This window comes from Trematomus bernacchii, unplaced genomic scaffold, assembly GCF_902827165.1.
Source record: "Trematomus bernacchii unplaced genomic scaffold, fTreBer1.1, whole genome shotgun sequence".
In the NCBI taxonomy this organism is placed as follows: Eukaryota; Metazoa; Chordata; class Actinopteri; order Perciformes; family Nototheniidae; genus Trematomus; species Trematomus bernacchii.
In genome coordinates, this window is record NW_022987973.1 from 22,254,078 (window position 1) to 22,278,858 (window position 24,781).

General features: G+C 41.5%; 1 protein-coding gene across 1 annotated transcript in view; it reads right to left on the minus strand.

Moving 5' to 3' along the window:
• The window catches only part of kif13ba (kinesin family member 13Ba), a 54,479-nt gene extending 32,887 nt beyond the window's left edge, over positions 1–21,592 (minus strand). Inside the window, 6 exon segments of the mRNA XM_034116768.1 lie at positions 196–288; positions 421–481; positions 1,122–1,134; positions 13,534–13,627; positions 20,044–20,405; positions 21,547–21,592. Of these exon segments, the coding sequence (XP_033972659.1) occupies positions 196–288; positions 421–481; positions 1,122–1,134; positions 13,534–13,627; positions 20,044–20,113 (331 nt within the window). The 5' untranslated portion in view covers positions 20,114–20,405; positions 21,547–21,592.
• Positions 21,593–24,781: the final 3,189 nt, after the last annotated feature.

Genomic DNA, 24,781 nt, shown 5'->3' on the forward strand with positions numbered 1-24,781 from the left:
GTTATATCTGTCGTCAGTGATGAAACGGAGATCGTCTAAACTGTATGCTGGCTCGGGTCTCATCCATGAACAACACAAAACACAACACAAAACACAACGCAGAGACCGCTTAACGACACCGGTTACACTTGGTAATTGAAGGCCTCTTATACCCTAAGTTCTGTTATAGAATATTTGTGTCTCATGGGAAGTTACCAGTTTGTCCATAGGCAAAGATACAGGCGTTGTAGCCCTGGAAGGCGTTGTGGAGAAGACTTTCCCCAAGGCACTGGAAGACCACTTCCTGACCTGGAGACAGACACACAAGAGGAACTGTATTTTATTGCACAGTAATATTTAGTCTTTTAACTTGTTTGATTGGCTTTTAATCCATGAAAAATGAAAACTTTAATAATGTTAATGATCAGTTAATTGACTCACCGGCAAATTGCTCCTTATCCGTCTCATCCATTGACCAGAAACAGTAATCATAGGCAAAAACCTGGGAAGGGAAAACAGTGGCAGCACGTGAGGAATCTATGACGGACTATAATGGCGCCATGTTAACATATTATGGGAATTTTTCTTTTATTTGCATTTTTACATTTTCTTGGAAAACATCAATAAATATATAAGGGTGAAATGTAATTCAAATGGTAGCTTGTGTATTCATGTAGTCCCTTAAAAAAAGTTGTTTTTAAATAGCAGTCAAATGTGAAAAAGGCTCATTGTTTGATTTATCTCGATTTCAATTGATGAACAAAGTTTGATACAAATGGTTTCTTTATTTTCATCTTTGTGCAACCTAATGAACTTTTTGTGTCTTGTGATTTTTAGGTTAGGGCATAATGGGATTTTGTCTTCTGATAGAATAAAAAGACAAACGCTGAGTCAAAAGCAACTTTTAAAAAAGTGTCTTACAGTAGCAACAAGAATGAAGCTCTAATCATAAAAAAGCACTCTTCTGGCAAAACATGTTTTACAAATCATTACTTTGTGACGCTGTTTTGTGGTTTATACCAGTTGACAAACTAAGTCTGATAAACACAGCGTCTTCTTTGTTAACAGAGATGATTCACAACTATTGAATTGGCTCCGTGTTAAAACAGTCTGTGAAATTCTGTGTGTGAGCATGCTGTTACCTTGGTTTGATTCCTGATGATGTCGGGGGGGGGGGGGGGGGGGGGGTCAACAGCACCATGTGGAGAGATAGGAAGATGACATTAAGTGCACATGTTACAGAGGATGCATTATGTTAAGCCTTGCAGAGCATGCTTTGGCCATTTAAACAGAATACAAATCATTTTCCTAGCTATCGATTACTGTTCAAGCTAATTATTATGTGGCCCTTGTATTAGAAAAGAGACGGAGAGAAATAACAACACGGACGAACAGAGACGGAATGAGAGACAAAGGCTGAACTGGAGTGGCTGGCCTCGGGCTCGGTCGCTTTAGTACACAATTCATTTAAACTCGGGCCTTGTGCCTGAATAGCTTGTTTACATCTTGTGAGTTTGTCACATGTCAAAAAAACTCCTTAGGGGATTTGGTAAGGGTTTGTGTCTGTGGATGTCAGGATGGGCACTGCTTTCACATCTGAGGGCTCGGGTAGACGGGAAAAATGTCTGGGACTGGGTGGATTGTTGTGGGAATGTCTGTGTGTGGGCATATGTGTGTCTGTGTGTGGGCATGTGTGTCTGTGTGTGGGCATGTGTGTCTGTGTGTGGTCATGTGTGTGTGTGTGGGGGGGGGGGGGGGGGGGGAGGCAGTGTGTGGCAGTATCAGATGGTGGCAGAGAGGGGTCACTGGGTCGCCAGTGGGTCGGGGTCATGCTCACAAATGGTCTAAAAATAATTGACATTTCGAGAGGGGGATTGGCCCTAATATTTGTGTGATATTTGACAGTAAAAACTGAATAAATATATTGATTTACACTGCAGACATATACCCACATGCAAACATGTCAGAATTAAGCACACAGCCAAGAGCCATGTCCTTTAAAACCCATCTCCTCAGCAGTCACTCCTCGGGCATTGGAGGAATGCCAGCGCATCAGGACCAGGCTAATGATTTAAGATAGTTATGTTTTGAAAAACAATAAAACCACAGCATAGAGTTACAGAAATATAGCCCTCCTCTGCAGAACACAGACAAATAATACCAGATGTAAATTACAAGAGCACCGTTTTTTTATACCCAATTCAAGTTTAAGATCTGTTCCTAGAAAGATCTGCCGATATGAGCACTGAAGATGTCTAGATCGCCTATGATTGGCAGAATCACATGCACTCACACTGTTAATGCATTAACTACAGTGACAGCAAGTTTGAAATCACTTTGATGGTCAGCATGTTTTTGAAATGTGCATAAAAGTAAGTTGGTAATAATAAATAAGGGTATTGTGAAAAAATACTACAATTTTATTGCATTAAAAGCAACATGATCTGTTGTAAAAAGTTGCAAACTTCATATTACAGATAATACCAAACAGATTTCCAGATTCTCCATCTTTTCAAAAGTCAAATTCTAGAACTAAAGTGCATTTTTAAGATTTTCCAACGCCATACAGCAATTATAAATTGTAGAGCATGCTTATTATTGCACTGCTTCATCATCTTCTTCGAGTAGACATGGCATACTATGTAACATAACCAATCAGCTGAGGCAATTTATTCAAAATCTAAGTATTTTACTATTTGACAGTGACAATAGCTGGAGGTGCTATTGTTATTTTTTTAACTGCACTAATGAAAAGTCAATTCCTAGCTAAATTTGAATAAAACCAACTAACATACTTCTCGTGTTGTAAAGTGAAAATCATCATTTGGGTATTAACTTCAGCAATCTGGTCAGCGCTTTAATCAAACAGGCTTACTGCAATATGACAATGTCATGACCAGCAGACCCGAGGGAACAGATTCCATAACAATGGCAGTATTGTTTTCCCCATTGACTCATACAAAACACGCATTGCTCTAATGGATTTCTCTAATGTGTACAATTATTTCCTGTCCAGCGTTTCGATGAAAACATTCTCGCCCAAGTCCTAAAAGTGATGCTTTTCTCCATTTGCTTTGTTCTGCTCTGATCTTCCTCACTACAGGCCACCCGTAGTCTTCCTCCTCCTCTGTCTGTGCGGAGCTGGCCCAGAGGGCAGCTGTCAGTCAGAGAGTTACATCAAGTCAGATGATGAGGCCAGAGGAAGGGGATGATCAGAGGATAACACACTCACTCACACTATCCTTGTGAGGACCCTAAACCCAGTTGTTCGATTTCTTAATATTGTCACCATCAATATGAAATGCTTGAACTTACATCGTATCTAGCTCTGACCCTGAGCTCTAAGCTGCATCACAAAAAAAACCTTCATTAAACATTTTTTTAAACTTAGCTCTTGGTAGGATAGAAGCGCAGGAACACACACAAAGACATCCACACACCTGTTTCCTTTTAACCATGCACATTCTTCACAAAACGCTCAAGCCGCAGTTCTTCACGAACCAGCCAGCTTCCAGTCCAATCTGTAATACTTCACATTTCACTGACACTCCACTGCTGACGTGCTGCATTCACAGAGGAAATGCATGCAGAGTAACTATCTGATGCCCTACTGATTCTAGCAGCTCTCTTTAAACCAGGATGCAAATAGGACATCTTCTATGCTACTGTCTATGGAGGGGAAAAAAGAGAAGTATTGAAATAGGCTGGGGGTCTATAGGGGGTGTTTTAGTGGGTTTTCATTGTCAAAATGTCAGTTGTAAAAAACGATATCTTATTTATGTAAAAAAGAATCCCTTATCCAGAATTAGAATTTCTAATATGAAATTATGAATCCCTAATTCCCCATTATTTTTGATTCCATGACGATCCTCTCTGGGGCTTTAAATGCATCCTTCATGCCTTCTATCTATCTCTCCAACCTCCTAACACTCTAGGGGTGAAATTGGTGCGGCAGGTTTTGACGTACATAGTGATGACAGCTGTCACGATTGCTTCAAAAGCTGCAGGCGAGAAGGGTCGCCCATGTCTTGCTCCGATTAACGCAAGCTAGGGGACCTGCGACCAATGAAATGGGAGAATGAGGTAGTCAGGAGAGCCGAGAGCCCGCCTCCCTCGGTCCTCGAACACTTCCATTCGTCCCTCCTCCCTTCGGCATGCTCCTCCGCTCTGATCACCGTCATTTAAAAAATGACTTAATGCATGGCTGCTCCCCCCCCCTCCCCTCTCGCCTTCTCTACTGTTCTTGTATTCTTTTCTTTTTTTTATCTCTCCGGGACTGTACCATCCACGGCTGTGTAGGGAGTGAGGAATGAGGAATGGAGGATAGAAAGGAGGCTGAAGGTAGCCAGGGGGGTTATGGACGAAAGAGGCTGGGCCTGAGACTGGAATGTTAAGCTGAAGCAGAAACGGCATCAGTGTAACACAGTACATACGGATGGACCAGGACATGGAACAGGCTAATAGCAGCAGCACTGAGTAACGTTGTATGGGACTTTAGTTCCCCACATATTGTGAAAATGGCAGACAGCCAAGCATATCCTATATCCTATTTCTGACAACTAGTTTTTAGGAGGAAAGCTTTAACAAAATCCAACTATATGTATTAGATACAAGATATGATGTGGTCTCTTTATAATATATTGCTTGACAGTTAATCCTGAAAATTAAAACATAATCACTCCCAAAAAGGGCAGTAACACAAACATGTGTTTATTAATCATTCCTGATTGATTTTGACCATAGCTAGCTTATAGCGAGTGGAGCATGCAAGAATCATGTATATGCATGTGCATGACATTAAGCCCTCACATCATAAAGAAACCCTTATTTTCCCTTTTTATCCATGTGATGCACATTAACTGAACCCCTGTGTAGTTAAGCTCTTGCATGCTAGTTTGCATACTCTTCAAAGAAATTAAAAAGCAAAGCTGACCTAGAAATAGAAATAGTTTGCATGGTTGATTTTTCAGCATCTAGCCATCAACAACAAGGAGCTATTTCATACGCAAGCAAGACATTTTCTTCCTGTACCATACAGGACACGATGAATTCCTGTAAAGATGCTAATTTCATACATTCCTACCATCTCATGCAGTTATGTTATCCGTGTGTTGGAGCTATATATTGATTTATATTATTTCGTAGTTAAACATTTATTTTCTTGCTGTTTTTGCTTTGGTAATTGTATTCTTATTTAGTGTAATTGTTTTAGTTAATTCAAGTTATTTAGTATGCTTTTATTTTGAAGGTGGTTTTTGGCCCCTGGCGATTTTGTATTTATGTATTTTGGTGGGGCACCAGAGAGGACACCTGTTTTTTTACCAGGATAAGCCACAGGGAAAGAGTTTAGGTGAAACAACTGTACTTGATGTTTGGTTAATAAAATACAAGAACATAAATGCACAAAAGGATATTCTTGCCTGGACTGAAACATTAGCTTACTGGTGCCGCAGAGGCAGTTTCATTTTGGGTTCATTTTCTGTTTTATTTCCCTGTAATTGTTCTGCTACGCCGTGCAGTCCAAAAATCAAGGGCAGTGGCGACTATGGAATCCTCCCCATCTCCTAAATACCTTAGGAGATGGACCAGAGCATTTTGTCTGCTATCCTCCCTTTTCTTTGGAGCTACTATGCTGCTAGAGAATGGCACATGTATTGTTTCCTCCTCAGCTCTCAGGCTAAATGCTGACTCTCTTAATATTAACTCTGGTTTAAGGTCACGGAGCTAACTGATGTGTTTGCATTTTGTTTCAGTATCTTCTCACTACAGCCCAGACAAACTTAGTGTGTGCTCATTTAAACTCTTTCTCCCATGGCTTACATTTTCGGACTTTCTTAATGCGATGTGTGTCACCTGACAGAAATCTAAGATATACTTGAGTTACCTCACACATTTCAAAGAATATGTTGCACTTAATCCCATGTTGCTAAATCAGTATTTTAACTATCCAAAGCCGTACCTAAGCCTGGTCAAGTGGTCTGAAACTGGAAAATGGTGGAGAAAATGCTCCAGTGTAGCCCAGTGGATGAATGACATCCTCTTTCCTTCATTTGTCTAAGCCTGTCATTATGCTAGTGGGCTGTTAGAAACTCCCACCATCACATGGATGGTTCAGGACTGTTTAACCACTTTGCCTTTATCCTGCATCAAAACACCTCCAAAATCCTTTACGTCCAAAAACAGATGTCAGCAAATATAATACACAATACACAAAAACTGTCCAACAACATTCCAAGAAAGTGGCCGCACAGTCTCTTTTGTGAATCCCCTGGGAAACCAAGCCGCTTGTGTTTGCCTCACTGATGTCTGACAGGAGACAGATCGTTGTCAGAGTGTGTCAACATCCAGCTTCACCAATCTAAAGCAAACAGCCTTCGGTCATCGTGCAAACTGTAGGGTCTGACAACACGGCTGCAGGGAGGTTAGCTGTCTGCTTATCTGACAGACTAGAACAAAGTGCCCTGGCCCAGCAGTTCAAACTCTGGAGGTTAGGACATCTCTAGTGGTAACCAAGTCATTCAGGGAGGGCGGGTGCAAAAGCAAAGGATTCTAAATACCAGACAGCAAAAACAAAATGTTACCATTGCTGTCAGAAAGCATAGGGAGCTAGTAAATTGTAGCTTAGATGTTTTCCTGGTGATCCTCTGTAAGCATTGCTTATAAAAAGCAACATGCTCAAACTTCATGAAACAAGATTAATGTCCAAACCGCAGTGAGTCACTGAGACTGGCAGAGTGAGGAACTTGAGACCTGCTGCCCAGTGCACTGCTGCTGGAAAAACTGAATCAGACACACCCGCAGAACACAGAACTGACGGATGGGGAGGGAGAAAAATAAAAAAAAGGAAATGACCTGCAAGTGAGGGCCTTTCAAATGACTCATAGGGGAGAATTCAAAAGTAGTCTATGGATGTTTTGATTGGATAAACAACAGATGTAAATCAGGCCTAATTCGGATGTCAGGATACATAAACATTCATTAAAGTAGTTTGTACAAATGTGAACATTGTTTGACATCAAACACTCAAACTTATATTGTTAAGCTACTGGAAGGAACTGAATGTTAAATAGAACTCATGTTAAAGGGGCCCTATGATACTCGTGTGTTAAATAGGTTTTAGTGCATGTTAATGGCTGGGCTCTTTCAGGGTTCTTACACCTTTTCCAAAGTCAAATTCAAGCACTTTTCAAGCATTTTCAAGGTGCATTTTCAAGCTTTTCAAGCATCTTACAGCTGTTGTAAATTACATATTTATATACACATACTTATACTCAAATGATTATTTCCCTACCTCACATTAAATCAGATGTTCTTTATGCTATAAACAACCAAATGTGTGTTTCATAATAGCATTCTACATGAGGATGAAAAATGAAAAATGTTAGAAAAGAAAACTAAGTTTAATATTTCAAAATGTGTGACCCATCTGTACGTAGACTGGGCATCCCATATAACCTGGCTGAGCCAATATAAAACAATCAGCCAAATAACTTTTCAATATATTATTGATTACTATTTTTGAGGTACTTTTAGGTTGGCAGTAAACACAAGTCAGAGGTAAATGGTGTACTTTGACTCCACTACATGTATTTAATACCTTTAGTTACTTTACAGATGTGGATGAATGATGTGAAATATAATCAAGTGTTAAATCAGACTTTAGTTCCACCTGGAGTAAATCCACAAGCTACTCTGTAGTATACAAAGTCATTCAAACTAGCTGCAACTTTACCAGCTTTGATAACACTTTAATGATCAATCATTATAAAACATATCATAAACAATTATTAGGGATGCTCCGATCGCCAATTTTGGAGCCGATCGCCGGAATCAGTATCGGCCGATACCGATATCGCTCTCTTTTCCTCTCTCCCCCTCTCTCTCTCTCTCTCTCTCTCCTGACAGCCCGTCAGTATCTCCTGCAGCTCACTGATCCAGTAATGAGTGACCCGACAGTGAAGAATAAATATATTTATAACTAGTTTAGCTTGTTCCAGAGGTAGATAAAATAGCTAAGTGTGTTAGGTCTAACTCTTGTGTGTTCTGCTCCGCTCACCGGTCCGTCACAGCGGGTGGAGCTGCAGGATTTCTGCTTCACACACACGTTGCATACCGCTATTTTATTGTCATTTTCGGACACTTAAAATACTGCCTAGTGAAGCCATTTTGGCGAGCTTGTTTTGCCGCGCACAGAGAAAAGTGTCATGTATTTTACATGCAACGATAGCCTAATCTAAAATGCTCTATATGGCGTACCTTTCGTGTGGTGTGTGGCTCGTCAGCGCAGACTCTCGCATCGTTATTGTTGCACACTTTGCAGGAGGCTACTCTTGGGCTTCGCTTGACCCTCGTCTTAGCCATGGCTTGTATTTGTCTTCTGCTAGCCAACGCTCGTTGAAACGGCAACCTCCTGGCATACTGTCATCTATCACTCTCATCAGAATGCCCAGGTCACACACGTAACAAAAACACTTGCCGGTCACGCGCATTGCGCGGGAAGGCCGGAGCGGAGCTGTTTTATGTAAAAGCGAGGCAATTAAGCGCGCTCCGACTTCTTTATTTTCTTTTAATCTAAAAAGCGAAGTAAAGCATTTACAATTTCAAGCACTTTATCCCAAATTCAAGCACCATTCCCAAAATTCAAGCACTTTTCAAACCTTGAAAACACCTCGTACAATTTCAAGCATTTTCAAGGATTTCCAGCACCCGTACGCACCCTGCTCTTTGTTTACTTCCATAACATAATGAATGACATTTCTTTGTAACAATTCTATTGGATAGCGCTCCAACACATTGTACGTGATAGGCTAAGGGGCGGGACATCTCTAAGCAGGTTGACCAATCACAACAGAGCCGGCCAGCTAACCAATCAGAGCAGACTGGGCTCTGGTTTCAGACAGAGGGTGAAAAGAGGTACTGCAACACAGGCAGTATGAGACAAATAAAAGAGCTTTTTGAACATTAAAGCATGGAGACATGTCCCTGGAGAGACACTACATATAAATATGAACCTGGAAATGAGGATAATAGGGCCCCTTTTCAAATGTTATTTCTTCTCTGAGTCATAACTGAAATCTGAGAACACTGTCATGTTGCACATATTTTTAGAATCATTATAACTTTCTGAGGATATTATTAGCTCCATCATCCCTTATATCTTCCATTTCAAATCATTTCAAATATTCTTGTCCTACTGCTTAGGCTAAATGATAATGTAACAGCATGTGGTAGAGAGGCAATGAATAGGCAGACACACTGGGTGGACAAGGTCTATTGTGTGTCAGGGTTGTTCAAGTCTGTTTAAACAGTCCTGTACATGGCCTTGTCTCAATGATGTGTGGCATTTTCTCTCCCATGGCTCAGTAAACAAGAGGGTCTAATGGTTTCTAAGTATAGTAAGAGAATGTGAAGTTAGGAAGGCAAGAGAGCCACATGAGACCGACAGCATATGTTCAGAGCAGGATGTTAAGTTAAACCTCACTAATGCATGACTTTGAACGTTTTCTACCCTTTTAATGCACATCCTTCAAACACTGGCCAATATTATTTAATTTAAATTCGTTTTCAAAAGCCAATTAGACAACGTTTTAACCCTCTTATAATTACACAGTCTATTTGTAAGTATAGTTTAAAAAAGGAAGGGAAAATAGCTTAGATGTGGCACTATATGTCCAAAAACTCCAAAACAAAAAATCTGATCGATGCTGATGGAAATCTGTAGTGCATGCAGCTAGCCAGAGTCCACTCACTATTCAGGAGTAGGCTCTACAGCAGAGACAATCGACACCTACAGAGGAAAGGTCTATTTGAGAGCTGCAGTGAGCCATTTAGTGGATAGATATCAGATGAACCCCAATGGGTTTCACTAATTATGTGGATGGGAAACTGTTACTCACAGCCCGAGAGAAACAGAAAAGCTTTCATCTACAGGACTAATCCTTGGCTGCTCTGAACATCATGTCAGACTGTGGATAAGGAGTCTACGGCTAAAAAAGGTGCATATAAATGTCGCAGGTAAAGGTTCCATAGGAGAGGAGGAAGAAAAAGGTTTCACTGCATCACAAAAGGCAGCATTTAACAATGCAAGCAGCTACATTGAAATGAAATCCAATCCAGTGAAGTCCAACTTGTGCGTGTGGCAGATATGAGAATTTGAAAGGCTTATTGGATGCCAAAACACTGCACAGGCGCTTGTTTTGCTCAGAGACAGGACTTGAAATCTCTTTGTTACCTTTAAGTGTGACTTTCACAAGGTGAACTTTCACATTACAAAGTAATCCACAAGGAATGTGCGCTTGCATGCATTTGATTCGCCTCGCAGCGCCTTGCTGGTTGCTGTGGCAGCTAAAAGTTGGCCAGAATTATCTGTTCCATCTATGTGGCAGGGTCACATGACCTCTGACCCAGGATATCCTTCCCAGAGTTGAGTTGTTTGGAGTGCTAATGCCCTGTCTATCTTCTGTTCCACACTGTGCTTTTCTATTGTCACCGTTTTTCTGCACTGTAGCACTTTAATGCTAACAAATCCCTTTGAAATCTTTGTCAAAAAGTTGTGATATGTTCAGATTGTATTAGCAAGGACAGTAGGAATGGCTATTTATGGAGTAAAGTGAAGATGGATGAAAGAACTACCAGACAATGGAATGGAGGCAAGTTGATCAAAAGCATCTTGGAGGTGGCGCAGGATGCAGCACCTTGTTGTTGGTATTCTAGGAAATAGAGATCTTTTTAAGACATAGTTCATTTAAAATAGAAGAGAATATTTACAAATGGCAACAGCTAATAATACAAGAGATTTAACATTCAATATTATGCACTGTATTTCTGCCTATCTACGTTATTCCTCAAGTATTACATACTAGTTTTCTGTTGTTTTGAAGAAAATACTGTCATCTTGCCAGTCAGTATAATGTAGGCATCATCTTGCAAATCCCCAGTTGGTCTTTGAAGATAAAAATAAAGAAACAAATTGGGATTCAGTCAAGAAGCTTCACTCTCTGTTTTTGCTTTATCCTATGCAGATATATCTCCCAAGATTGAAACAAAGGACATCCTGGTAATCCAGCCAGCTAAGCAAACACCTTGCATCATCCTAACTTTACTCCCTTGATACACCCGGTCCAGTCCGTCTCAACTATTAAGCACTTAAAGCACTCTGCATTGTAGGAATATCTTCCTCTCAGCTTTTACAAACAGCATGGATATGGAACATGGGGAACAAACAAACAAAATAAAAATAGCATCTGCACGCTGAGGGCAGCCATCAGTCAGTCCGTCCTCCTGCTGCCTCCTCGCTCCTTTGTCACCGAGAGACGGAGAGACAGACTACAGCTCTGCTCTTGTTTTGTCCTCCATAAAAGTCACCGGGAAAGTTTATGGTCGACAGATGCTTGAGTAAACCAGGGTTTTTCCCCCCCCGCTTCAATCGTCTACCCACTCGAGGAAGGGGCTCCACGGTCACTGGCGGCGACCCGGAGTTAACCTCCCCCTGTGTTGCCACGGAAACGGAAGAGCTGAGAAAAAGGGAGGAAGCCAGGGTGCTGGGAGTTACGACCCGGCAAAGTGAAGGAGGACGGGAGCGCAATGGAGTCTTTCTTTTCATGTGTAATTGTCTCTGTCCGCCTCCGTCTCGCCACTGCCATCTTTCTTCCAGGCGGAGGCACCTCTGACACACGCACACGCACACGCACACACACACAGAGACACATGCTGCTGTTGACTGCTGGGCACCTCAGGCTGAGGCCGGCCCTGCTTTATACAGTCTACGGGCCAGCCTTATTCACTGCTTCTGATCTGGCAGTCTGCAGTCAGCCCCGCCGGTCACAAGGAGATCTTTCTTTACGACCCAGCTGGCTTCCTCCAAGATGGCGGGTCGGTGATCAAGTGTGGCCTACTGGCTGACTTTGAAGTGTTTTGAACAGCTGTAATTATTACAGCTGTTTCATTACAGATGAAGTGATTAACAGTTCACAGTTGGTCCGCCGGGTGTTATATTTGAAACATTTCTGCTGGGTCTGATCCTACAGCAGCATTCCATCACTCAGACACCCCAACACACATTTCTGTTCTCCGTTGTCAGGCCAAATCTAATCCGTCCTAATGCCTGAGAGACACTCAACACTCCCCACAGCATTTCCCACCGACAGCAGCTGGTTAACAGGGCTGAATCGGAGCAACATCCAAAGGGGAGTAAGTCAAGTGGTTTGAGTTGAATTACACCTGTCTCTAACGGGGAAACAGCTGGTTTTTCAGCTTCCTGCCAAAAACGACATTGCGTCGACAAAGGAACATTCCAAACCAATCTGAGACAAGCTTCTCAAAAGTAGCAATCAGGAAATAGGAAACAAGACAATTCCCAAGGTAATGAACATTGCTCACAGCACAGTAAGGATCAAATAAATATATAACAGCTGTAAAAAATGATGATCTGTGTGAGAGCAATAAAAAGGAAGTTGGAGAGTACATGCTACAATTTTCACAATTGAAAGTATGCAGAATTAGTATATATATATATATATATATATATATATATATATATATATATAGCCACAAGCAGTCCCTGATTGCAATATACCCATGCACAGACAACTATCCCTGGATTCATGGATCAGCACTAGAGAAATCTTAAAAATGTGATTCTCCGGCAAGTTCTTGATTTGAGATGGAAGATAAAAAGGGATGATGGAGCTAATAATATCCTCAGAAAGCTCCAATGATTCTATAAATATGTGCACCATGACAGTGTTCTCAGATTTCAGTTATGACTCAGAGGAGAGATAACATTTGAAAAGGGGCCCTATTATCCTCATGTATTTTGTGCCTCTACTGTGACATGTCTCCATGCTTAAATGTTCAAAAGGCTCTTTATTTTGCTCATACTGTCTGTGCTGCAGCACCTCTTTTCACCCTCTGTCTGAAACCAGAGCCCAGGCTGCTCTGATTGGTTAGCTGGCCGGCTCTGTTGTGATTGGTCAACCGCTTAGAGATGTTGTTAGCCTATCAAGTACAATTTGTTGGAGAGCTAGCCAATAGAAGTGCGAGTGTTACATAGTGATGTCACTTACAGAAGTAAACAAAGGGGTCCAATGAGGGTGTTTCAGGCAGGGGGGGGGGGGGAGTGTGTGGGAGAGAAACTCCCTCTGGAGGGACCTTTGGGATTTTAGCCTTTGCAGACCATTTACATGCACTAAAATGTCACAGTACAGGAAAGAAAATACTCCAAACAGCATAATGGGACCCCTTTCAGATCATTGCAGCAGCTTGAAAAGGGTTCTTTGGTTGCCTCCATGTGCTGTGTGTGTTATTAGAGGGAGAAACTGCAGTTACTAGCTTGCCATTGATTTCAGAACACCTGCGTGATCCTGTCACCTCAAAGTATCAGTACCTCACATCTCTCAGTATTATTTTCTTGATCAGTGCTGCATAAGATGTCAACTACAATACACTTTACCTTATGAATAAAACATGTTTGTACATTTATAGACAATAACGTGTTAAATAAGACATGTATGATGTGAATCATTGTCAGGTTGTAGTCAAGCTACTGAAACGTACCTGGAGTCTGCTTTGCCCAGGTTAGCTCCGCCCGGATGGAGTATTGTTTGGTTATTTTCCATCTCCACAATACATTTAGTGTTTAATTCCTTTTCTGTGGATCAAAAAAGAACAGAGAGTTACCACCACAGCACACAACTACAGGTTTCTACAGTTAATCTCGATTGTTTCAACACTCATTTTCAAGTTGTAAGTCTATCTGTCACCTACAGCTCTTTTTAATGACAAAATAGGATATAAAGGTGTAACAATGACATCATAATTCTGTTGTCATCGAAATATTACAACTGAAGAAACGTACAAGCCACCTTGTAAACTTTGACCTGTAAACCAGCTTGATCTTCACACACACACACACACACACACACACACACACACACACACACACACACACACACACACACACACACACACACACACACACACACACACACACACACACACACACACACACACACACACACACACACACACACACACACACACACACACACACACACACACACACACACACAACACACACACACACACACACACACACACACACACACACACACACACACACACACACACACACACACAACACACACACACACACACACACACACACCACACACACACACACACACACACACACACACACACACACACACACACACACACACACACACACACACACACACACACACACACACACACACACACACACACACACACACACACACACACACACACACACACACACACACACACACACACACCAATTCTCAGTTTAAGGCAGCAAAAGAAAACTTGGTCATTGTTGTAGTTTTGCCAACTACTATTTCTCTGTCCTGTCAAACAATAAAGTAATTTGTCCTACAAATGCAAGGACTGCGCTACAGAGTATATATCTGATCTCTTTTTAGTCACAAGTGCTACATATGATGTTTGTTTTCAAAGCTGAGTCGGTCCTTCAACCTTCTAATAGAAGCCTTGCTGTGAAAGTAACTAGCAGAAGTGTTGGAAAATAACAGCATGAACCGCACTGTAAATTCACGAGGCTAGTCAGTCTCTCCATTCATCTTTCTTGCCAATGAGAGGTAAGGAGGGTTGTCCACAGGCTAGGTGCTGCCAGCATGTCCTGGGCATCCAGGTTTTGAAAGAACTGGCATTTAAAACATTTAAAAAAAGGCATTTGACTGTGGTTTCTTGCAGAGTAGACACATTCACTGGTAGAATAATACCAGTCTTTTACTGCTGGTTAACGTTTGGGCCACAGATGCTGGCATACTTTATTGTTTTAAATATCAATGTGACATAATGTGAGTAATCATGAAAACAGTCTTTATCTTGGCCTGTAGGCTAATCTATAATACAGGATAAGGTCACCAACATGAGTTGCTCTGCAATCAGGACGCTTGTTTGTCAAAGCAAGCCACAAAACTCAATGACAAATTCATGCCATTTAACCTGATAAGATAGGGGTGGGATTATTTGCCCCCCATGGGTTGCTCCTCTTCTATGTTGCCCCCTTCAACAGGGAGGTCAGAGGTCAAGGCAAGAACAGCACTCCTCTATTTGCAAATCAGTGTTTGTTCAAGGACTCTTCAGCACAGAGTCTTACAGATAATAAATCATGTCCTTCAAATGTAAGGCCTGGTTCAAGACTCCCATGTAAACAAGCATCCATGCCGCTCAACTAGCCCTTTAAAAAGGAACCATTAGCTTACTTGTAATCTTATCAGTGTGTATTGACTATCATAATTTGGTCCAGTATTTACATACAGAATGCTAGAAGACACAATCATGCCTCCATTATACAGCAAGCATGCAAGAGCCTGCAACTAGTTTAAAACGTCAGCAAATCTGTTAAGACAGGGAAATCATTCTGTGGTTTCAATTCCTTTCTCCTACAAGAACTTTCTAAAGCAGTACTAAACTGTGTCCTTTTATGGAAGTTATGCCTTCAGTTGCTTTTCCTAACCAAGGTAAGACTTCTCTAAAGGAGGGGTGAGCACAAACAGTTTCATGATTAAGTCAGCAGCGGTGCCATTATGTTCTTGATCAAGAAATGGTACGAGATTACACCAAAGTGAAAAGTTAATTTCACATAAACCTTTTGTTATTGTGCGATGACTTTACCATGTAGCAACTCAAGGTAGCTTACCTGGCAATACCTGCCCAATTTACCTTGCAAAGAGTGTTTTCAACTGTGTTGTTGGTTGTCAGCAGGCTGTGTGTGTTTTAAACACATAATATTTAGCTTGGTTGTGTTTTCAAAACAAACATATGCAAATGACCCTTTTATCTGACTGTAATGGTAGTTTGCAAAAAGAAAACACAAGTCACTTCACATTTGTGGTATTCTTTCTACAAGTGTCTTCTCAAGGACACTACTCTGACTCCCCTGCTATGGTTTCCTGCCATGAGAAAAAGGGAATCCCAACCGGAGGAGGTATATATCAGATAAGAAGCTAGCTATGCCAGTGAAAACCAGAAACATTGGGGATTAGAAGTGTTTAGAGAGCCTCACTGCTGTTTCTGGCAGGAACACGGGGGTAGAGCCATTGAAACTTGGTGTCAAAGGTCAGAGGTGCTGAATCACCATCTGATTCTTCTGCTGTCGGGGAAACTACAAAGCAAAATAGCAGGGTGATCTAAGTAAGGTACAAAACCACAGTGAGAGCGATAGTGCAATATAAAGTTTGGGCAAGGGTCCAAGAGGGCTGAGCTGATACTAGAAGGTGGAGTCCACACACAGCAGACCCTCTGATTGGGGAAGAGCGGGAAACAGGAAATCCTACACAAAACAGTCATTTCTTAAATAGCCAATGTTAGTCCAATAATAATGACGACAGCTGCTTTTTTTCACTCCGCGCAAATTGTAGCAAAACTGAGAAATCCCACTATGAGATCATCAGAGAATCCCTCCTATACTTAGGGGGTATTTCCTGCAGTGAAAGAGAAAATAGAGAGAAAGACTGGGTACCAAAAGCGAGTTGCAGTGGAAATAAGGCAATAGAAAGGATGAACGTTCTGTCTTTTCCTGCTGCTCCCTCATTACCTATGTGCTCTTACTGCTGCATCTTTACTTCCTGGTTAGCTGAGGGGAAAGTGTGATGCGTTATGAGGATAAATGTACTCATTGTTATCTGCCTCTTCTTGCTCCATTACCAACTCCCTCTTTCCGCTGGCTTTTTCTCTGAGGTCCTAGCCTAAGCTACCGGTGCTGAGGTTTGGCACATCAGCCAGGAAGCCTATTGGCCGCAGTGTTGCCGTTGCTATGCTTGGGGTTGCTCTGTTCTTCGAAGGCCACAGCCATGGGAACATGGAGCATTACGCAATGTTAGCAAATATTCATTCAGACTCACTCCCTTCCTGCCTTTGTCCAGCTGGGCTGCTGCTACAGCACCTCTCCTCCTCAACCTGGGAGCCACAGGGACAGTGCCATCCAGGTTAAAGAAACCGGGTTATTATTTCAAAGCAACAGGTCTGATTCATAGCACCAGCTGGGCAAAATAGAGTGAGGAGATAGAATGTGTATTGCTTTGCCTTCCCTTAACTGCAAGTGAAGCAAATGTCTGGCAGGAGACACTGAAGAGCAAATTATGTTTTAGCGAAGGAAATGCAGAGCAATTTCTTTAGAGGCGGTTAGGATCCACTAAACTAACATTTGATGGAAAAACTCTGTGTCCTCTCTCGGAGATAATATGTTGTTTGGGGGCTATCTGCAATCATAAAAGCCTCACATTAACAAGGGTAGTTATGGACAGAAGCTCCATTCAGACAGGGATCAGAACTCTTAATACTGGAAACATGGCACAGCTCACTCTAAACTTTAGTGTGCCTTCTCGTTCCCCTTTACCCAATTCATATTTACTTTCCCTTACTAAGCAGTACTGGATACCTGCAGGAATTTGCTTACAATGGTAGCAGAACATGTTTTGCATGTTTGAAATTGTGCAAGCTGTGCAGCTTTTATTAGTGCAATATTTTACATTTTAAAATAAACAATAACAGAAAAGAGGAAGTGGCACTTCAGTCGAGTACCTCTAGTGGTTTGTCATCTCCTCGTTTGTCAAGTAAGATGAAGAGAATTTTGACCGACTAAATGAGTGCACACTGACAGTGGGAAGTGGACAGGGGCCCATTGCGAACAGAACTCAACAATAATTGAGAAGTAGCGAGAATAATTAATCGACAGTAAATCTTAAGAAGCCTCATTTACATTTGCAATCTATCGCTGAAATATAAGGAACATTTCCTTCAAACCTTCATTTTCCCACCTCAAGACCTTGTCACAGTTCAGCAAAAATGCCAATATGGCATGATTTATGCAAATTAAAGCACTTGCAAGTACAACATAGTGTCTATCATAAGACATTTTCAAATGGAGCAAGCTAAAAGAAGTCCACTGATCACATATTTTAATCTATATATATGGGTAACTTAGTCTGTAGTTTTGTTTTTGTGTTAATATGAGTAATATGTGTTTTGGGTGTTATTAACATACTGCTGGTGTTTGGTATGTGTTTTTGTTCCAGTGATCTGCATGGCACTGACACCTGCCGACTATAGAGAGAAAACCCCATATGTTAGGGTTTATCAAATGTGGGTTCAACCAATCAGAGACCAGAAGGAAATCTCATATATATAAACACAAATACCGCTGTCGGACAAAGAAAAATAAGTCTTACACGCTGTTTCAGTGATCGACATTAATTAAGATATGATTTGTTAGAACAAAGCAACACCAAAAACATTAACAAACTATTTCAATATTGTAATTGAAGGGAGGTCACATCCCCATTTCCATGAGTTGTTTACAGTTTACATAAATGCTTTCAATGGTAAATTAAAAAACTAACAAGCAATAAAGGTTATTTGGTTTGCAAACAAGCTTATTTTTTGTTTTGAAAAAAGATTCCCCGCTTGCCATGTTCCTGAAAATTATAAGATGTCTTCCACCTCGTACACATACATCTGGCCTGCCTTGCCGCATCTTATTCTTACATCGACACAAAGAAAAATGTCTGTCTTCTAGCGAAAGACAGAAACTGCCCTGAATGTAGTAAAATGAGATGCCTGAAAGGTTATCCCAGTAATTGACCAGGAACTATGTGTGAAAGAGGATTAAATGCAACTGATCTGAGGCTGAATTCCACAAGAGCCAACGTGTAGCCTCTCTGTATCACCATCTAAATAACCACAACCTTGATGGGTAAATTACCCAATGTTTGGTTTTTCAAAAACAGAAATACATGGAATGTATGTGTCCAAAATAAATGTTCAGCCAAGCAGTATGACATTACTAAGAATGAACATCCTAATCTCCGAGTTTCCCTTACAGTTCATAGTAAATCCCTGCCTGTGTGAAGTGTGCGGTGATCCACTGCCTTGGTCTTGTGACCGACTTCTCCAGCTCATAGGGAGGACAGAGAGAGAAAGAGAAAAAGAAAGAGAGAGATACACGTGATATGTTCTACTAGTTGTCACTCAACTCAACTTAGCAGCTCTCCTCCTCCTCCTTCTTTCATGGGACACATGGTCTCCCAAGGCAAAAACACAGCTTGGCAATCAACCAGGAAAGGTCATCCGCCCTTTAATGCATGCTGCACTGGGTATTTGCAATATAATGGACGGGAGCATTTGCAGGCAGATTTGTGGAACACTGTGCCTTTGTTAACCAGGTTTCTCTAAAATTAGGATGTAACAATGTGTGGACATATAGCCGCCCAGGGAAGATTATTCGAATGAAGATGCATGCGTGTTGCTATAATGTAAGTGAAACAGTGAGGATAGGGGCCTCTCAGATAAAACATCACAGAGTAACCTCATTTCTAGTAAATGGTACTTTGCACTGATGTTTTTCTGACATACTTCTGTTGCCCTCATTGAGTACCAATCCACAGCTCTTCTGTAAAAACATCTGACTTGTCCCATTGTTGCAGCAAGTGACAGATGAAGTCAAGAAGCTATTGGCATCTGTATCAGCCAGCGAAGAAGAAGCCAAAGTGTGTACACTCTGTAACAGATGATCTCACACAGCAGCTCAGCCTTAAATCTTGCTGGATGGCAGGCAGCCATAAGGAAGGCCCTATGGCAGCACTGTACAAACATGTGCCATCCAGACCACATCTTTTTTTAATCTACAGAAGCTCATTTATCTAATGGGTGGTGATATCTGACTGGCATTACTTTCTCAGGGAAATTAAACAGTGGGTATGTAAGTGAATCCAGTGTCCTAATGTTGTTGTGAAATGCAGTGTGTTTATAGCTATGCATTAGATAAACCTAAGATAATCTATAACCAATAATGTTCATCTAATTTTGGTATATTCATAATACTATGTTGACATTAAGTATATGCATAGCCTCAAGGTATACCGTATATATATATATATATATATATATCTCATGTCAACCGGATCCCAGATAATGAAGACAGATGCAGTCTCTCCATGGCATCACTTTGAGGGTAAAAGCACCAATAACAATCCAAATCACAGCATACTGAAGCCCACTCACCTCTCCTGTTCATGGGCCGTACACGAACAGCCACCTTGACATTGGCATCGTCCAGGCTGGACTCCCCCATGCTGAGTCCTTACAGGGGAGGTAGGGCTGATCCAGAAATAAATCAGCTCCTCAGTTAAACAATCATCCAAAAGCCTGGAAATGCTGCGCTAGTCGGACTGTCGGCCAGCTAGCTCCGCTCAGATTCGCTCCATAGACCAGGCATGTCCACGGAAAAAACAAAAAGCCTGGGAGAAATCCTGCAGGAAGCCAGCCGCCGCCGCTGCTGCTGCTGCCGCTGCTGCTGCTGCTGCTGCTTATCTTCGTCTTCTGCTCATATTCCAGGCTAATTTAAATCCACAGAGGCGTGGAGGCTGAAAGGGAAAAGAGAAATGTAAATGAAGTAAGATTACAGCAGCTGGTGAATGTGATTGAGCACACATAAGCCATCTGCAAGTCAAAAAACGGGCTAGCCAGCTAATTTGCCAGGCAAACTGAAGGGCAGCAGCGGCAGGAAAGGAGTTAAGGTTGTAGCTATTTCTTTCCGTTTGACTACATAACATCACTAGAAACAACACGACCTTCGACTTACAGACCTTGGTGGACTCATCCCGGAGGTGACACCGTTATACTGCACGTAAAACCGAGAGAGAGCCCCCGGAGACCTGCCTGGCGATGATCTACTTCTTCCCAACGGAATCCACTATGTCCTCCCTCTGTCGAGCTGAACGCAGAAAGCAGCATCCGCCCTTCCGCCACAATTCTTCAAATTAAAAGCGCAAATTTAAACTCCTGTCAAACTCAGAAATCCACGTAGGGTACACGTGACAGTTATTTCCCAATATAAGGGGTAGCTTTTAGGATAAAACAACGGCTTAGTTTGTTGTGTAGCATTTAACTTTACTTCTTAATGAAAGGCATACGTATTGTTCCACAACTATACGCTAACGGTAAACAAACCAGCAAAGATGCCAGGGACCGCTGTCAAACACCGGCGAATCATATATGTCCGCTTCTTCTGGTCACACACCTTATACAATAACAACATTTTATAAAACGACCATGAACTGGGCGTGTTGTTAAGGTCTGAAAGGCTCAAGTCGGATTTAAAAGCAAATGTTGGTGTTAGTTAGCTAAAGTCCTTAGCACCGCACAACGCCTCGCCTAACCTCTTCCACCACATGAAGGTATTTTGACCAAATATCAACTAAACTACACCCTCTGTTTACATTGACTTCTTCAAATAATGTCGTCAAAATGATCAGTCGACATGTTTCCATCCCTCTATTGTTGTGTTAGTAGTTGAGACGTTATTCCTGCTGCAGACCGTTAACACAGCAGGACATGCCCAGCCGGGGACCGTTAACGTCAAGTTAGCACAAAACTAAAAGTGCCGGTCCAGCTCGGTTATTAAGTTCACTGACAATTGTACACATCATGCAGGAGAAACTGGCTACATAAAAAACTAACGTAACACTTATTTTTTGGAGATATTTGTAAAATGTGCTTTGTTACCAGATGTGTTGAAGACCCCAGTCAGTACAGTCACGCGACACTTCCGCTGTCCAACGTCAACTTCCCACTTTAGTTTTCAAAATAAAACCTGATAATTCATTTTTGAAAGGTCACATTACAGTTCAATTCAGTGGCATTTAGTCAGTCATGTTTAATTGAATTGCATTACACCTCACACTAGTGCACAGCCAAAACACATTAAAGGTCAACTATCATGCTATCTTTAGGCAATAGCATAGGTCTCAGATATATAAAAAATATATAATAAACATGTCTATGAAGTGTTTTGGTCAAAAAACCAAACAGATCACCCATTCTAGCCATGCCTCATATCCCTCTAATTCTCTTCCTGTTACAAAAGTGCTGATTCTGGGTATAAACCAACAGGTCTCTCTTGAGAATGAGACCTTGTGTCTCAATGAGATGTTCACCTGTATAAATAAAGGCTAAATAAAAAAATAAAGCTTTTTTTTCTTTTTAAACTGAAAAAAATAAAAATAAGAGGGGGCGGAGCTTATGCCGGCTCATGCGGGACCTGGCAGATACTGGGGGTGTTTCTCAATCGCGAGTAAAGCTGCTTCAGAGCCACTATTTCAAGCATACTACGTCATCGAGTGCCGCCGAAGTACTGTTCCAATCTCCAGCATACTTGGAAATCTACCGAGCCCGGCGTACTTCGTTTGGAGAAATATCGAGGCTGCACATGAGTAGACTCCGCGGTCTTAAAATCCCCACAATGCTTTGCGCACGGACCAATTTCCCCAAATCTGTGGCGGAAGATGTAAGGCGGGGCCTCTTATATGACGCACACCTGCACACTTGCTAGCGTGTTCCACTCTTCGTTTTCCGAATGCCAGGAAGTATTCTTGACTCGCTTCTGAAGCAAGATGCTCGGCAGACATGTGCTACCAAGCAAGCGTACTCGCGATTGAGAAACACCCTGTGTGTTACTCAATGTTGAGGACGCTTCCTTGGTAGGACATGTCTTCCGAGTCAGGTTCTTCAGAAGCTAGGCAAGAATCCTTCCTCGGAAAACGAAGAATGGTGGAACAGGCTAACAGTTGTGCAGGTGTGCGTCATATGCGAGGCCCCGCCTTAAATGGAGCCCGATTTCTGGTCCGTGCGCAAAGCATTGTGGGGATTTTAAGACCGCGGAGGATACACATGTGCAGCCTCGAAATCTCCCGCAACGAAGGATGCCGGCCTCGGTAGAATTCCAAGGATCCTGGTCTGGACATTGGAACAGTCCTTCGGCGGGACTCGATGACTTGGCATCCTTGAAATAGTGGCTCTGGAGGAGCCTTCCTCGACACGGCTTTCTCTCTTGCCGGTTATACCACAAGGTGATTTCCTTTTTATTTCCTGCTTCTTCACACACATGCTCTCCAGTACAGGTTAGCTCTGAGTGTTAGCGATGCTAATGTAAACACCGACCATATTACGTCCAAAACAGTCGGGCATTGTTTCTGATAGCAACTTTCTGATAGTGCTGTGGGTCCGCCGCCGATTTGACGTCATATCGGCCGCAAATCTGGATCAGCTCCGTTGTACCACCGTTTTTAGAGATTTGGGTACGGAGGAAAAGAGAGAGGGTTTTATTTTCTGACGCTGCGTGAGTTCCCTGACACACCGGGGACACATATTTATGTATAAAAGACATCAAAAAGTGCATTTTGCATGATAGGTCCCCTTTAAAGCCAAATGTTTATATGATAATATATGAAACTTATTTGTGACAATAAAATGTGCCGGTATTACAGAATCTACCCCAAAATAAGACATTACTAACAAACAATTGCAACCATTTAAAGCAATTCCATTTTAATACATGCATGTTGCCATATATATACATATTCTACAACAAACAATAAAAATAAATCTGCCATTTAGTCATATAACATGTGAGCAACAGTCCAAAAGATACTTAATTTAGTAGTCTGTCATTTTTCATGACCGACTAGAATCAGCTATTATTTTTGAAAAGAAAACCCCACCGGAAGTAGAGTCACTTCCTTTAGCGAAACAAAGGATTTTTGTCATTTTTGATTTGCTGTGTGCTGTGGCCATTGACTCAAGAAATGTCTGTAAAAGAGGCTGATGTGGATTTTTTAATGGTCTGTAAGGCCAGTTTATTGAAAACAAAATTGTAATTAAAAACAAAAAACAAAACAAAAACAGATGCTTACAGAGACATAGTTGAATTTGGAGGTGTATGATTCGTTGTATCTGTTCCACAAAAAAGGATGGACTAAAGAGATGAAAATTGCTGCACCAGTAACCTTTTTGTAGTTTATTTTTAACTAGTAGTTTGTATTTAGTATTTTAGTTTTAATCGTCACTTGTTCTGCCATTAAAAAGTGACTTAGTCTTGCCCTGTAACTTATGTTTTGATACATTTGCTTATTAACAGTAGTCTGACTAATCATATCCTTCTGGGATGAATGTAACCCGGAATTTAATTTCAGTCAGTTTAGATGACAGTGCAAGAAATCTCAATAGAGAGGCGAAGTCCCTCCCCTTCCGGTTGAGCTCCATGGGACCTTATTTCGGAAAAGTTATGCATTGAAGTCAATGGAGAGAGAAAGATTATCTTTCGATCCCGTTTGAATTGTGCCACGAATTACACGTATGATGTTTGTCAATTTAAAAGATCATTTTACAAGTAAAAAAAATAAAAATGTGTCGTAAAACTGTGAAGTAACACTTTTATTTGTGTGAAACCGCTCAATGAACTACATCTCCCGTCTCGCACCACACACCAAGACGGCCGTCACGTTGGCACATTTCACCTCTTTCTTTCAGAATGAGGTGAAAAGTATTAAAAGAGGTGAAAATCACTACAAGTCTGGGCATGTTGAGAGCTGTACATACACAAAAGGGGAGTTAGTCGGTTCCGTAAGAGCCAGCATGCGGGACCGGGATTCTGGGATTTGTAGTCTTTCTAGTTGCGTATTTTTCATAGTCTTATATTTCAACAGTTTTACGACAAACTGTGACTTTTTTGACACGGAAATTATTATTTAAGATTGACAAACATCATATGTGTAATTCGTGGCACAATTCAAACGGGATCGAAAGATAATCTTTCTCTCTCCATTGACTTCAATACACATTTTTTCCTAAATAAGGTCCCATGAGTCCCACCGGAAGGTCACAGTTTGTCGTAAAACTGTTGAAATATAAGACTATGAAAAATACGTAACAAGAAAGACTACAACTCCCAGAATCCCGGTCC